Source organism: Thamnophis sirtalis, unplaced genomic scaffold (genome assembly GCF_051295495.1).
Source record: "Thamnophis sirtalis isolate CommonGarterSnake01/CBP01778 unplaced genomic scaffold, rThaSir2_p1.2 scaffold_3, whole genome shotgun sequence".
Taxonomy (NCBI): domain Eukaryota; kingdom Metazoa; phylum Chordata; class Lepidosauria; order Squamata; family Natricidae; genus Thamnophis; species Thamnophis sirtalis.
This window is the reverse complement of record NW_028261383.1, coordinates 36590350-36603154: the sequence shown is the minus strand read 5'-3', so window position 1 is coordinate 36603154 and position 12805 is coordinate 36590350. Positions and strand designations below refer to the sequence as shown.

At 42.3% G+C, this 12805-nt stretch overlaps 1 protein-coding gene across 1 annotated transcript in view; it reads right to left on the bottom strand.

Annotated features, from left to right (window-relative positions):
* Nucleotides 1-3304: 3304 nt before the first annotated feature.
* Nucleotides 3305-12805, bottom strand: part of IL17RE (interleukin 17 receptor E) — a 43245-nt gene continuing 33744 nt past the window's right edge. Inside the window, exons 14-17 of the mRNA XM_087708691.1 lie at nt 12735-12803; nt 9653-9704; nt 6893-7000; nt 3305-5661 (exon numbers count right to left, since the gene is read on the bottom strand). Of these exons, the coding sequence (XP_087564817.1) occupies nt 4967-5661; nt 6893-7000; nt 9653-9704; nt 12735-12803 (924 nt within the window). The 3' untranslated portion in view covers nt 3305-4966. The remainder of the gene's footprint in view (nt 5662-6892; nt 7001-9652; nt 9705-12734; nt 12804-12805) is intronic.

Below are 12805 nucleotides of genomic sequence, written 5' to 3'. Positions count from 1 at the left end.
TCAGAAGGATGGAAGGCCGAGTCAACCTTGAGCCGGTGAGATTTGAACCGCTGAACTGCAGATCACAGTCAGCTAAAGTGGCCTGCAATACTGCACCCTAACCACTGTGGACATGCAGCATTTCATTTTATATTAAATTTTAAAATTAAAAGTAATACAACATTGTACAACTTCTGCCCACATAAACCTTGATTTTTTTTTAAAAGAGGGAAGTTTGAAACATCTGCCTTTCAGAATAGAACCATGATATGGTAAGACGCATGCGCATGCGCTGCGCATGCGCGGGTTCATGTGGAGGACGCCGGGCCCCATTGCAACCATACCGGTTGCAACGGGATCCGGAACCCACCACTGCCGCATCCCCATGATCCTGTGATCAAAATTTGGATGCTTGGCAACCAGTTCGTATTTATGACGGTTGCAGAGTCCAGGGTCGCGAGATCATCTTTGGTGACCTTCTGACAAGTGAAATCAATGGGGAAGCCAGATTCACTTAATAACTGAGTTATTAATAACAACTGCAGTGATTCACTTAACAATTGAGGCAAGAAAAGTTGTAAAATGGGGCCGAAAACTCACTTGACAGCTGTCTAGCTTAACAACATAAATTTTGGGCTCAGTTGTGTGCATAGGTTGAGGACTATTTGAATAACAACAATTAAAAGCCTGACTCTTATTTGTAAGTTTCTCTCTCACCCCCTCATGCCTTTCTGGGGTAACCTCATATTTTTGTAATTCCTCCCTCTTCTCTTTTTCAAGACAATCTCCTCTATAGGCAGGGGTGGTCTTCAAAAATTTCAGCAATGGGTTCGCTGCCCGATTTCTGGGTGGGCGTGGCCAGGGTGGATGTGGCCCAGTTGACCTCCTGCATCACGGTGGTGGTGGGGAGTTTTCGCCTTCCCCAGGCTCCCAAGGCTTTCCTCAAACCTCCCTGGGACTCCAGAAGCCCTTTGGAGGCTGGAAAAGGGCCCATTTCTGGCCTTCTGGAACTTCCCCCTCCACGAGCCTCTGCACGGGCCCTGCACTTACCTCGCATCCAAAATGGGCCGCATGGAGACTCCAGGGAGGGGCAGGGTGGGGTGGGCGGGGCCAGCCACAGATGGGATTTCGAGGTTCTCCGAACCTGCCATAACATTAGCTTTGGATTCTCCCAAACCCAGGCGAACCCGTAGCAGGCCACCCCTGTCTATAGGGTTCCCCATCTTGCCTTATTTCCCACGTATCCCTTTTTAGGAAACTAGGGGTTCCATTGGAGATTCACCCAAAGAAAATCAAGGAAAAAGCAACACGGTGAACTAGTTCAGACAGGAGATAATTTCCCACCTGTTTCTGTAATGATTCTTATCCTCACCCTCACTTCTGTACTCACCCTGATTTTGGCTTGCAACTGTTTGGAGAACTGAAATTGCCATGGACTTGGGCCTCTCTAGGAACTAGTGTGATTTCAGTGAGTGGGGGGGGGGGGGAGAAATCTTTATGAATCCCCCGGTAGATCTGATGGAAAATGTATTTCAACTATATTCCTGATTGGGGTTATCTCAAGCTAAATTTAAATCACTACAGCTTGCTTGATTTCCTCACTCCTTTTGGGGAATTCCTATTACACTACCATGCTTCCTCTCTTTGCCAATGAGGCAGTGAATCAATCAGGGGAACAGGAAATTTTAGCTCCGTTCTTCCACAGAGCCATTCCAAAATTATCTGATTTTTGTTTCTTTAAGAAAAGAGGTGGGGTGGGGGGAGATGGAAGATATCTGACTGTAAGCTCTGAAACTCCTTCGGCATTATTTGAATAAGATACAACAATGACTCAATAAGACTCTTGACTTAAAGGCCACCATCTCCTCAGAGAATAGCTACTGATCAGATATGTTTTATCTTGAAGCAGAAATGTGCCTTTATTTATACATTATTGTATTGGGTCATTTGAACGATGAAATGGTTTAAAAGTTTAAACCACCTCAAGCCCTGTATGGTATATAGGTAGTCCTTGACTTACAGCCATTTGTTTAATGGCCATTTGACGTTACAACAGCACTGAAAAAAAGTGATTTATGACCATTTCCCACACTTTTGTACCATTCCCTGTGCTCACCCTGATCAAAATTGGGATGCTTGGTAGCAGGCATGTTTTTCTTATGGCGGTTGCAGTGTCCCGGGGTCATGTGGTCACCTTTTGTGACCTTCAGACAAGCAAAGTCCACGGGGAAGCCCAATTCACTTAACAACCATGTTGCTAACTTAATAACTGCAGTGATTTACTTAACAACTGAGGCAAGAAAGATCATAAAATGGGTTCCACCACAAAACCGCGGTAGACTAAAGCGCGCTCGATGAAAGCGCGTACGTGACGTCATCACAGCGCGACGAAAACAGCACGCTGTGAGCGGTAAACTTAAAATTAACGCGTAAATCTAAACCTAACCCCCCCCAAACCTAACCCTAAACCTAACCCTAAACCTAACCCTAAGCCTAACCCTTAACCTAACCCTAACCCTAACCCTATACCTAACCCTTAACCTAACGCTAAACCTAACGCTAACCCTTAACCTAACCCTAATGGTTAACGTAACCCTAAACCTAACCCTAACCCTTAACCTAACCCTAACCCTAATCCTAACCCTTACCTTTATGTGAATCGGCTTGCTTTAAAAGCGCTTTTTAAAGCGCCCTTTTTTATCCGCAGTCGTATTTGTCGCGCTGCTGATGATGTCAGGTACGCGCTTTAATCGGGCGCGCTTTAGTGGACCACGGTTTTGACGGGTCACGCATAAAATGGGGCACAATTCACTTAACAAATGTCTCACTTAACAACAGAAATTTTGAGCACAATTTTGGTCGTAAATCGAGGGCTACCTGTATATGTGAATGTCTGTGTGGCTCTAGAATTAGATCTAAATAGAAATAAACAATAATAGATCCTGAGGTACAAAACTATTTTAAATGGAAGAGCCAAATGTCTGAAGCCATTAGGACAATTTCCCCCAATCTGTTGTCTTCCAGATATGTTGGATCTAATCAGAATTCTAAACCAATGTGGTTAGGTCTGGAAGCTGAAAACATGATGTATTTGAAAGGCCACGAGTTGGCTAACGCTGCATTATGGAATAACACAGACACCCCTTCCATCAGGGGGTTATTCATTGAAAAGACTGGCACACTTACTTTCAAAGTCATGAGGCACAGAAATACTTTTAAATAAGGCATGGTGACTTTAGTTTATCAAGGTTTCTATTTTTTTAAGGGACCATCAATACAATGTTGTAGATACCTAAAGCAGAAAAGTGCCCTTTGCATTTTTGCATTTCCTTTAAAAGTCATCTTTATTATTGTGTTTCAAGATAGCAGCACCAAGAACAGATGTAGGACCTGAGCAACAACAACAACCAACTCCGCAGATTAAACACACAAAACAAAGTAAAGATCTCTTACAACCCTCCTAGCAACGGGCTTGTTTTGCTGGTTTGGAAACGGAGCGGTCAAAAGTGAGGCAAGCTGGTAGCTGATTCCATTTAAATCCACCTAATTCTATGACTTTGTAAGTCCTTTTCCCACTCGCACACAGCAACAACACACTGAGAATACCTTTTGTTTTGTGATATCCACATTGGTGCTCCTGTCATTTTATCTGCAGTTTATGAGCAAAAAGGCTTATCTTCTCTAGCTAGAAGATTCTTCTTCAGCTGTACTGGTATTCAAATAGTGTTTTTCCCCTGACATATTCTGACTCCCTCCAGAGCAGATCTAAGGGGCATAAAATCTGTTGCCCCTTTGTCACCCCATTTCCTTAAAGGAATTCAGGAGACTGCATTGATGGGCTACAGAATCGGGATAGGGATTGGTAACGGGGACAGCTGACTCCCTGCTGGCATAGCTTTTGGCCGGCTCATAGGTAGATGGAGAGAATCTTGTCAGAGTATGAATGTTCATAGACTGGAATAGACATGGCAACAAGTCAGCCAATGAGGGCTGTTTGGAAACTGAAACAGTATCTGCTGGAGACAGCTAGGAGCCTGGGTGTGGCTTAGTTTAACTTCTATATTAAAAGTTCTAAACTAGTCTGCTGCTCTGAACGGAAACTTAACCTGTTCTCTCCTCTGCTGGTGTTTGCTTGTATTTACTACCACGTTGGAAAACCTGCTTTTGGTATTGTATATTTACTTCATATGTTATATTATATATAAAGACAAGTTATTGAATCCTGCTGAATCAGTTACCTGTGTGTGCTTTCTGGATGTGATTGCTGCCTGAAACTCTGACAAACCTCTACTCAACAGTGGGGAACAACCCTTAGTATACTATCTAGGAGATCACTATCTGCAGGTTTCTTTGTGCTGGTCTTTGTGTCTCCACAAGTAGAAATGTTAAGGAACCATGATTCGAAAAGAAAAGAAAAAACCGAACATTCTGAAAGGTGTCAGAGATGTCCTCCACCTTCTGTTGGTTACAGTCCTGAAGTGATGGATGTCGAACAAAGCAAGAATTCGGCCTCTTCGTTCAGTCCATCTAGCTTGCAACAAGATCCTCTTCCCTGGGCCTAACCTGGCTGCCTTTTGACAAGCTTACAATCCTCCAGGATGAATCTGCTAGAAAGCAGCCCCTGTGAATCACTCGCACGACTGCCCACAAAGTTCATATTGCACCACCCCGCTTTCAGCAGCAAGGCCACGACCCCTCTTCGCAGTACCCTATCATCTCTATGGCAACAGACGCCATGACCACCAGGTGATGGAGAAGGGGCGGGCTCTCTGGCACACCCAGAGAAATCCCTCTGCTTTACATTTAGCTGAGCTGGACCCCTTCCTTTGTTTTTGTGGCATTGGATTTACTGGCCAAGATTATTACAGATGCCATTTCTTTGGCACCATAAAGAAGCCGACTCTTCTGAGGCCTAATGAACACCTTCTGCCTACGGATAACCAGTGGGATCAATCCCATTTTGCAATGCACCTTTAGTCCACAGCCCTTAAGTGCAGCTTGGCCTGTGCACCTTGAGTTGAGTGAGGGGGAACAGCGATTCTTCCAAGCACCCGATGTTCTTACTCCATGGCTGATTCCGCTGTTTCCGTGAACTCCTCTTCTTCTCGGCTTTGAGCAGGTGGCACACAAGGGCTTTGGCACTAGCATGGAGCCAGCTGGGTCCTGAGCTGGAGTTGCCCTGCAGGACCCCAACCAGGTCCGGCAAGTCCTGAGGCAGGCGGTAACGGGGAAGAAGGTGCAGAGCACGGGGAATATCCCGCCGGTTGCACAGTTTACTGAAATAGGCAATCACCCAGTCACATCGCTGGACCTTTCCAGCCGTACCCTGAAGTTCCGCTTGTAAACAGGCCATGGCTGCCCCAAAGAGGTCATAGGGTTCTGGGGCTTTCTTACCAGGGCTGCTTACTTCTCCTTGCCAGAGTCCATAAGCATTGGCACTGCCTGCGCTCCACAGCAGTAGCACCTGGCCCTGCTTGCGACCCACGAGTTCCCGTTGGGCATACATCCAGGGCAAGATGCCCTGTCGTCCCACATGGCCCAATTCCCAGAGGTCCAATAGCACAGGGCAGCCCAGCGCCGACCGCAACAATGCGGCAAAGGAGCAGACCAACTGTTTGTGCTCCTCTGAATCAGGAGAATAGATCAGCAGGATGGGACGGGAATGATGCCGGCAAGGTACGTCTGGAAGAGAAACAGAAGGGAAAGGGATGAGAAATGCTTCTTACAGGATCTTGGCTCTTTGCTCATTGGAATCTAATAGTCTGCTGAGGAAAACAATTGATCTTCTAAAACTTTTACCGGTAATTAGCTAGGTTGTTTTATTGTCCTATTATTATTTTTTCTCTTCCCCAACAACAAAGTGTTGTGCTAAACTTTTTTCTCTTTTTTTACTGTACTCTTATTGTAAAGGCTAGTCGGAGACCATAATAAAGATATTTGACTGGATCTTCTAAGATTAAGCTACTTGGCATGTTATATGAGAAGAAAAGAAAATATAAATCAAAATATTCAAAGAAACAAGTAGGAATCTTCCCATGCATATTATATATGAAATATTTATCTCAAAGACAAGACAAATGGTAAAGGTAAAGGTTTTTTTTTTTAAATAATCCACATTTGGAAGCCTTAGAAATAATTTCTTAAAGTAAGTTCACCTGAATCAGCTCAAATTCACTTCTTTTTAGCCTTTCTCTCTATGCCATCTACTCCAGTACATGTTCGATTTTAGTTTGCTTGAGGGTTTTTTTTTATTAACACTTAGATCCTTGTAGATACAACATTAAACCAGCACAATGATCATTTTAAAATACAGACTATTAAACAGGTAAGTGTGGACTGTTCTATATGTAGTACTATGCGAATTATACGTGTCCCAGGATCTTGTAATACTGAGCCCTGATTAGCAAATTTGCATTTACAGATAAATCCTCAACTTACCATTGCAATTACTGCAATTTTGATTGTAAGTCATCATAGTGATTAAGTTGGTCATGTGACCACAACCAATTTGGCAATCTTTTTTTTTGCTTTAATCATTAAGCAAATGCCACGGTCATTAAAGCATAGTTTGCTATTGGAACTTTGAATGCAGGTCGTAAGTAGATTTTTTTTTTAAAGGATCTGTTATAGCGTCAAACAGGCACTAATGACCAGTCATAACCCAAGGACCGCTTGTATTGTGCTGTGACAAAAACCAACAAACCAACCACATTTGGCATTAAAGGTGTGTCAAGTCTACGCATGTTGCAAAAAGTTATTATCTTTCTGGCTGACTATGAGTCTCAATTTCTCACGAAACTGACAGGCTTCTACTGCAAAATCATATTTTCTGCTTCGCTGCTTGAGATTGGCAAAAGTATGGAGCCATATCCACCCACACGCATTATAAACCAGTTCTTCTGATGCTTTTTACCTCTACGGAGTCTGTGCATATTCCAGTGAATCAGGAAGATTGCCAAAGCTAGAAATCCCAAGCCCAAAACTACAGCAGAGGCCAGCAGTCCCCAGCGTCGGTGAGAAACTAGCAGAAAAAGAAATGTGAAGGAAAGGGATGTAAAATAGCTATCGAAAGTACAGTCATTCTTGATTACTTGTGCATTTCTGCAGAAATGTATTCCTGTGATATCTCCTACTTATCAATTTTCCCCAATCTGGGCTTGTCAGATGTATATACAGTAGAGCAGTGGTGGGTTGCCAATTTTTTTACTACCGGTTTGGGCGCACTTGTGTTCGGAAGGGTAGGCGGAGCCTCCCGCCGCCGCTACTACCGGTTCACCCAATCCGGGCTGAACTGGGAGCAACCCGCCTCTGTAGTACAGGTAGTTCTTGATGAACAACCACTCATTAGTGACCATTCAAAGTTACAACGGCACTTACAACCCATTCTCACACTTACAACCAACATAGCCATCCCAAGGTCATGTGATCACAATTTCTTTGCTCGGCATCCGGCATGTATTTACAATGTTTGTGGTGTCCTGGGGCCACATGACTGCCATTTGCAATCTTCCCAGCCAGTTTCTAGCAAGCAAAGTCAATGGGAAACTCCAGATTTACTTAAAGACCGCAGGGTTCACTTTTTCAATTGCAATGATCCACTTAACAACCTTGGCAAAATGGTTGGAAAATTAGGCACAACTCACCTAACAACCAGTTTACTTAACAATGGGAATTCTGTTCTCAGTTGTGGTCGTAAGTCAAGGACTGCTTGTATCACAGTTCCTCGGACCATCTAACTCAGGGGTGTCAAACTTAAGGCCCGTGGGCTGGATGTGGTCAGATCTGGCCTACGGGGGCCATCCTGGAAAATGTAAGGGGCTGGCCCACATCACTTCAGTCTGGTCTACCTGCCTTGCTTTGGCCCAGTCTACCCAATGCGAAGAGGAAACATGCCAGCAATTTGGGGAGTGGCATCAAGATGGCCACGCCCACCCAGCTGCCCCACTCCCCACACACACACCAAGGTCAATCACAGCCCTGATGCAGCCCTCAATGAAACTGAGTTTGACACCCCTGATCTATCTGGTTGTGTGTGGTCAAACACTTCTGGAAGACGTCAGGTTGAGGAAAGTTTAAATACTACAATGAATATTTTCTTTTAAGAGTTGTGTAACTAAGCACTGTCCACATAGACAAGGAAACTATTAGCAAGTTTAAGGAAATGGCAACATGCCCCAAATTGAACCCAAAAGGGAAATAATAAACATCTCCAGCAGGAAAATCCTACAAATGATGATTTAGCTTATGTTCAATTTGCACTACAATTCTTTTGGAAGTGGGAAGGAAAATTCGGGTATAAAAAGCCACGAGAAAGGGGATTGAGTATAACCTGATGTTTTTCAAACCTGATGATTTTAAGATGTGTGGATTTCGACTTCCAGAATTCCCCCTACCAGCTGAAGTCCACACCTCTTAAAGCTGCCTGGTTTGAAAAACACTGGGATAACCAAAGAAAGAAAGATTGATTGGCTGAACACATTCAGAACTCAGGTATGTTTTGAAAAGCACGCCTCTTAAGTTTGCATCCTAATTATTTCCCTTTCCTGAACAATATGACAGGGGATTATAACTGATTCATTATTTTCATGGTAGGCCATTTTATAAAACAACGTTGTAATTATAGCAGACATTTTTAAATAAAATATTACAAACTCATAAGGAAATAGGATGGACCTGAATGTAAGGTTCGGGGGGGGGGGGGGGGGAGAATGGAGAAAATGGATCTGCTATCCACATTGCAACATTGTTGTCTGTGCTTTCCCTTGATAGTCTTTAATTGGAATCGTCAATTGCTAGTAATTCCTCAGAATGCTGTCATTTAATCATGTCGTTCTGCTTTCTCTGGAATGCCTTAATCCTTTTCTGAGTCATTGATTTGAACCATCATTGTCGGCCCTTCTCTTTGAAGAAACAAAAACCATCTTTGGGACTCCAAGTCCCTTCCAACTTAGTATGGGGTTGGACTAGAACAGGGGTCTCCAACCTTGGGCACTTTTAAGACTTGTGGACTTCAACTCCCAGAAGTCCTCAGCCTCAGGCGAATTCTGGGAGTTGAAGTCCACAAGTCTTGAAGTGGCCAAGGTTGGAGAAACCTGGACCAGAAGACCTCCATGATCCCTTCCAACTCTTGTTATTTGGTTTAGGTTTGCTGTTGTTAGTTGTGAAGTCGTGGCCGAACCCATTGCAACCCCATGGACAATGTTCCTCCAGCCCTTCCTGTCCTCTACCATCCTCTGGAGTCCATTTAAGCTCAAGCCTACTGCTTCGGTGACTCCATCCAGCCATCTCATTCTGTCATCCCCTTCTTCTTTTGTCCTCAGGTTTAGGTTTACGGTTCTCATATGATTTTATACGTTGTTTTAACTTCTTGAGAGCCTCCCAGAGTTGGTTGGAAGATGAGGGGCTATATACAAATCTTTAAACTAATAAATAAGCATTCTTCCAGAGGAATACTCCCATCGTCCTCTAGCTTGTTTCTTTAAGATCTGGAATTTCTTCCAAATATCTGAGCAAGACATAACTCCAACCATTGGCGAGAAGACCCAGGACTGCTATCTCTACCCTTCCAAGAAGCACCACAGAAGACACAACATAATGGCCATTTTTCACAATAGGACCGCACAATCTCCTCTTTATTTCACTCTGTTCTTGAAGGAACAATCCTGCAACTTACCATCCGGACACAGGAGTCGCTTGCCAGCAAACTGTACATCAGAACGCCAGACCTAATATGTGAAGAAAAGAAAAAAAAAAGAGGTGGCACATAGGACAATGGAACTCAGTACAGATAGTCCTTGACTTACAACAGTTCATTTAGTGCCCATTCAGTTACAACGGCACTGAATTTTTTTTGACTTATGACTGTTTTTCACAGTGACGACCTTTGTAGCATCCCCATGATCATGTGATCAAAATTCAGAGGCTTGACGTGGGAATTGAAAAATAAAGTTGAAACAGAATATTACAAGATGTGGGATAAATTTTACTGATGGATGGAACAAAAAAGAAAAAGAGGGATACAATAAGTAATGACTAGGATGTATAGAATGGAAAACTAGAATTATGTATGTAATTATAACAGAGGGAAAATGTATAAGACAAGATCAAAGTAACATGGTTGTAAGTAAGATGACGTTATATTTGTAAATACTGAATAGCCCAATTGTAAATAAGCAAGGTGGTTATGATATTTAGTTTTCTATTTTTGTATGTAAGTCAAAGGCATTGCCAGGATGGTTACACTGTGTCCGATGTTTTATTGTGTGTTTAATAAAAAACTTTTTTTTAAAAAAAATTCAGAGGCTTGGCAACTGGTTCATATTATGCCCGTTGCTGTATCCCAAGATCATGTGATCCCCTTTTACGACATTCTGACAAGCAAAGTCATTGGGGAAGCCAGATTCACTTAACAACCGGGTTACTAATTTATCCACTGCTGTGATTTGCTTAATACCGAGGCAAGAATGGTCGTAAAATGGGGCAAAACTCACTTAACAAATGTCTCGTTTCACGACAGAAATGTTGGGCTCAGTTGTGGTTGTAACTCGAGGACTATCTGCATAAAGTGTGTTAATGGGCACCTCTGTGTTCCTATTGAACAAGCACTTTATTCTTATCAACTTGTTGGCTAATTTGCAGGTACAGGTAGTCCTTGACTTAGAACCATTTATTCAGTGACTGTTCAAAGTTAGGGCACTGAAAAAAAGTGACTTACAACTGGTCCTCGCCTTTATAACTATTGCAGCATCCCCACTGTCATCGGATCAAAATGCAGGCGCTTGGCAACAAGCAGGAACTCATGGCAGTTGCAGCATCCTGGTCACCATTTGCAAACTACTCATTTCCCTTCTGAGAAGCAAAGTCAACGGGGGAGGCCAGATCCACTTAACGACTGCACTGATCCTCTTAACAAACATGGGGAAAGTCTATGGAGATTCTTAGTCATCCAGGCCATGGTTGTCCCAAAGGTGCTTTTTCAAAAGTGCAAAGGAGCTGAAGAAGCTTCTGGGATGAAAAGTGAAATGTCTTCAAAGAAAAACCAAAAAGTTCAGTTTCCTCTTGAAAAAAAAAGCACCTATGGGACCACCATGGGGAAAATGTCATAAAACTGGGCCCAACTCACTTAACAACCTCCTTACTTAGGAACAGAGTTTCTGGTCCGAGTTGCGGTTTTAAGGCGAGGACTACCTGTAATCTTAGCAACTGCACTTAGTGACCAAACTTATAACAATGCTAAAAAATGACATTAGCAACCAGTCCTTGCATGTATGACTTTCTTTTTTCCCTTTTTTTAAAAGTTTTTTTTTTTTTACAAACATATCAATGCGAGAACAGTGTGGCACCTGAGTGTCATACATTTTAATACAAATAAAGTAGTATCAATCATATTTGTTTCATTTAACAAGCTTATATTATCCTTGTAATAATACACAGATTTTTATTAAATTATAATCTTTCTTTATTTAATCATTCAATATTTCAATGTGTCATTTCTACGGCAATCACCCTATTCTAAGGGTCATACCTTTCAATACAAATAGAATATTATTAATCCTATTTATTACTTTTAACTGGCTTATATAATTCTAATAATAGTACAAACATTTATGCTAAATTGAAATCTTCCATTATCTGCTTGTTCAATTTATAATCCTTCATTATTTAATTATTCAATATTTCAATATGTGAAATACATCAATCACCATATTCTGCATGTCATACATTTTAATACAAATAAAGTATTTTTGATCATATTTGTTTCATTCAGTAAACTACACCTATTCATATTTAATTATAATCTTTCATTATTTATTTAATCAGTAGTTCGATATATTATTTTTATGCCAGTCACGATATTATTTAAGTATACTTAGTATAGGGGTGGGTCCCTGCCAGTTCTAACCTCTTCTATAGAAGAGGTTCCACAAATCTACAGAGCCGTTTAGAACCGGTTCCAGCTCCCTCCCCCTGCCCGTCCGCATATCATCAAGATGAAGAGCGAGAGGAGGAATTCTGGGAGTTGAATCTACAACTCTTAAAGCTGTCAAGTTTGAACACTCTGGGGTTTTTTTCTAAAGGGTTAGGGGTGCAAGGGTAACTTGAAAGCTTTAAGATTTGCGTGCTTCAAATGCCAGAGTTTCTGAGCCAACATTTTGGTTGCTAAGCAAGAGCGTTGTTAAGTGAGTTTCATCACATTTTACAAGTTGGCTATGCCCACCCAGTCACATGGCTGGCAAGCCACTCCCACAAAACAGGCCACACCTACAGAAGAGGTTCTAAAAAATTTTGAAACCCACCACTGACTTAGTAATACCATCATTCAAATTCTAATTTCCCCTCTTACTATTACTTCTCCTTATTATATGAAAATGTGCATTTTATTAACCTCCCCCCTCTAGTTTCCATCCCTTTATGACTTTCATGGTGTCTCTCTGCTCTTATTTCCACTTGCTTATTTACCCCATATCGGGATGTCCTCAGAGAGGAAGTACCCCAGTTCACCTGAAGGACATAGCCAGAAGCAAAGGAAAACTGATCATAAAATCATAATCATAACAAAAATCATAACACCCGGGTCATGTGATTTTCACTTAGCGGCTGCTTTGCCCAACAGCCAAGTTGCCAGGCCCAATTCCTCACTAAACAAGAACTACCTTTAATTGACTCCCTGTGGTAAAACTGTACACATTTCACTAAGGAATTACTCCTCCCTTAATTAATTACTAAGAAAAGGAAGAAGGGAAGCTAGTCCTTACCAGCACACAACTTCTCGAGACTGTCCAAGGAAGAATGAGGTTCATCTCACCCAAGGCAGATCCCCCTGTCT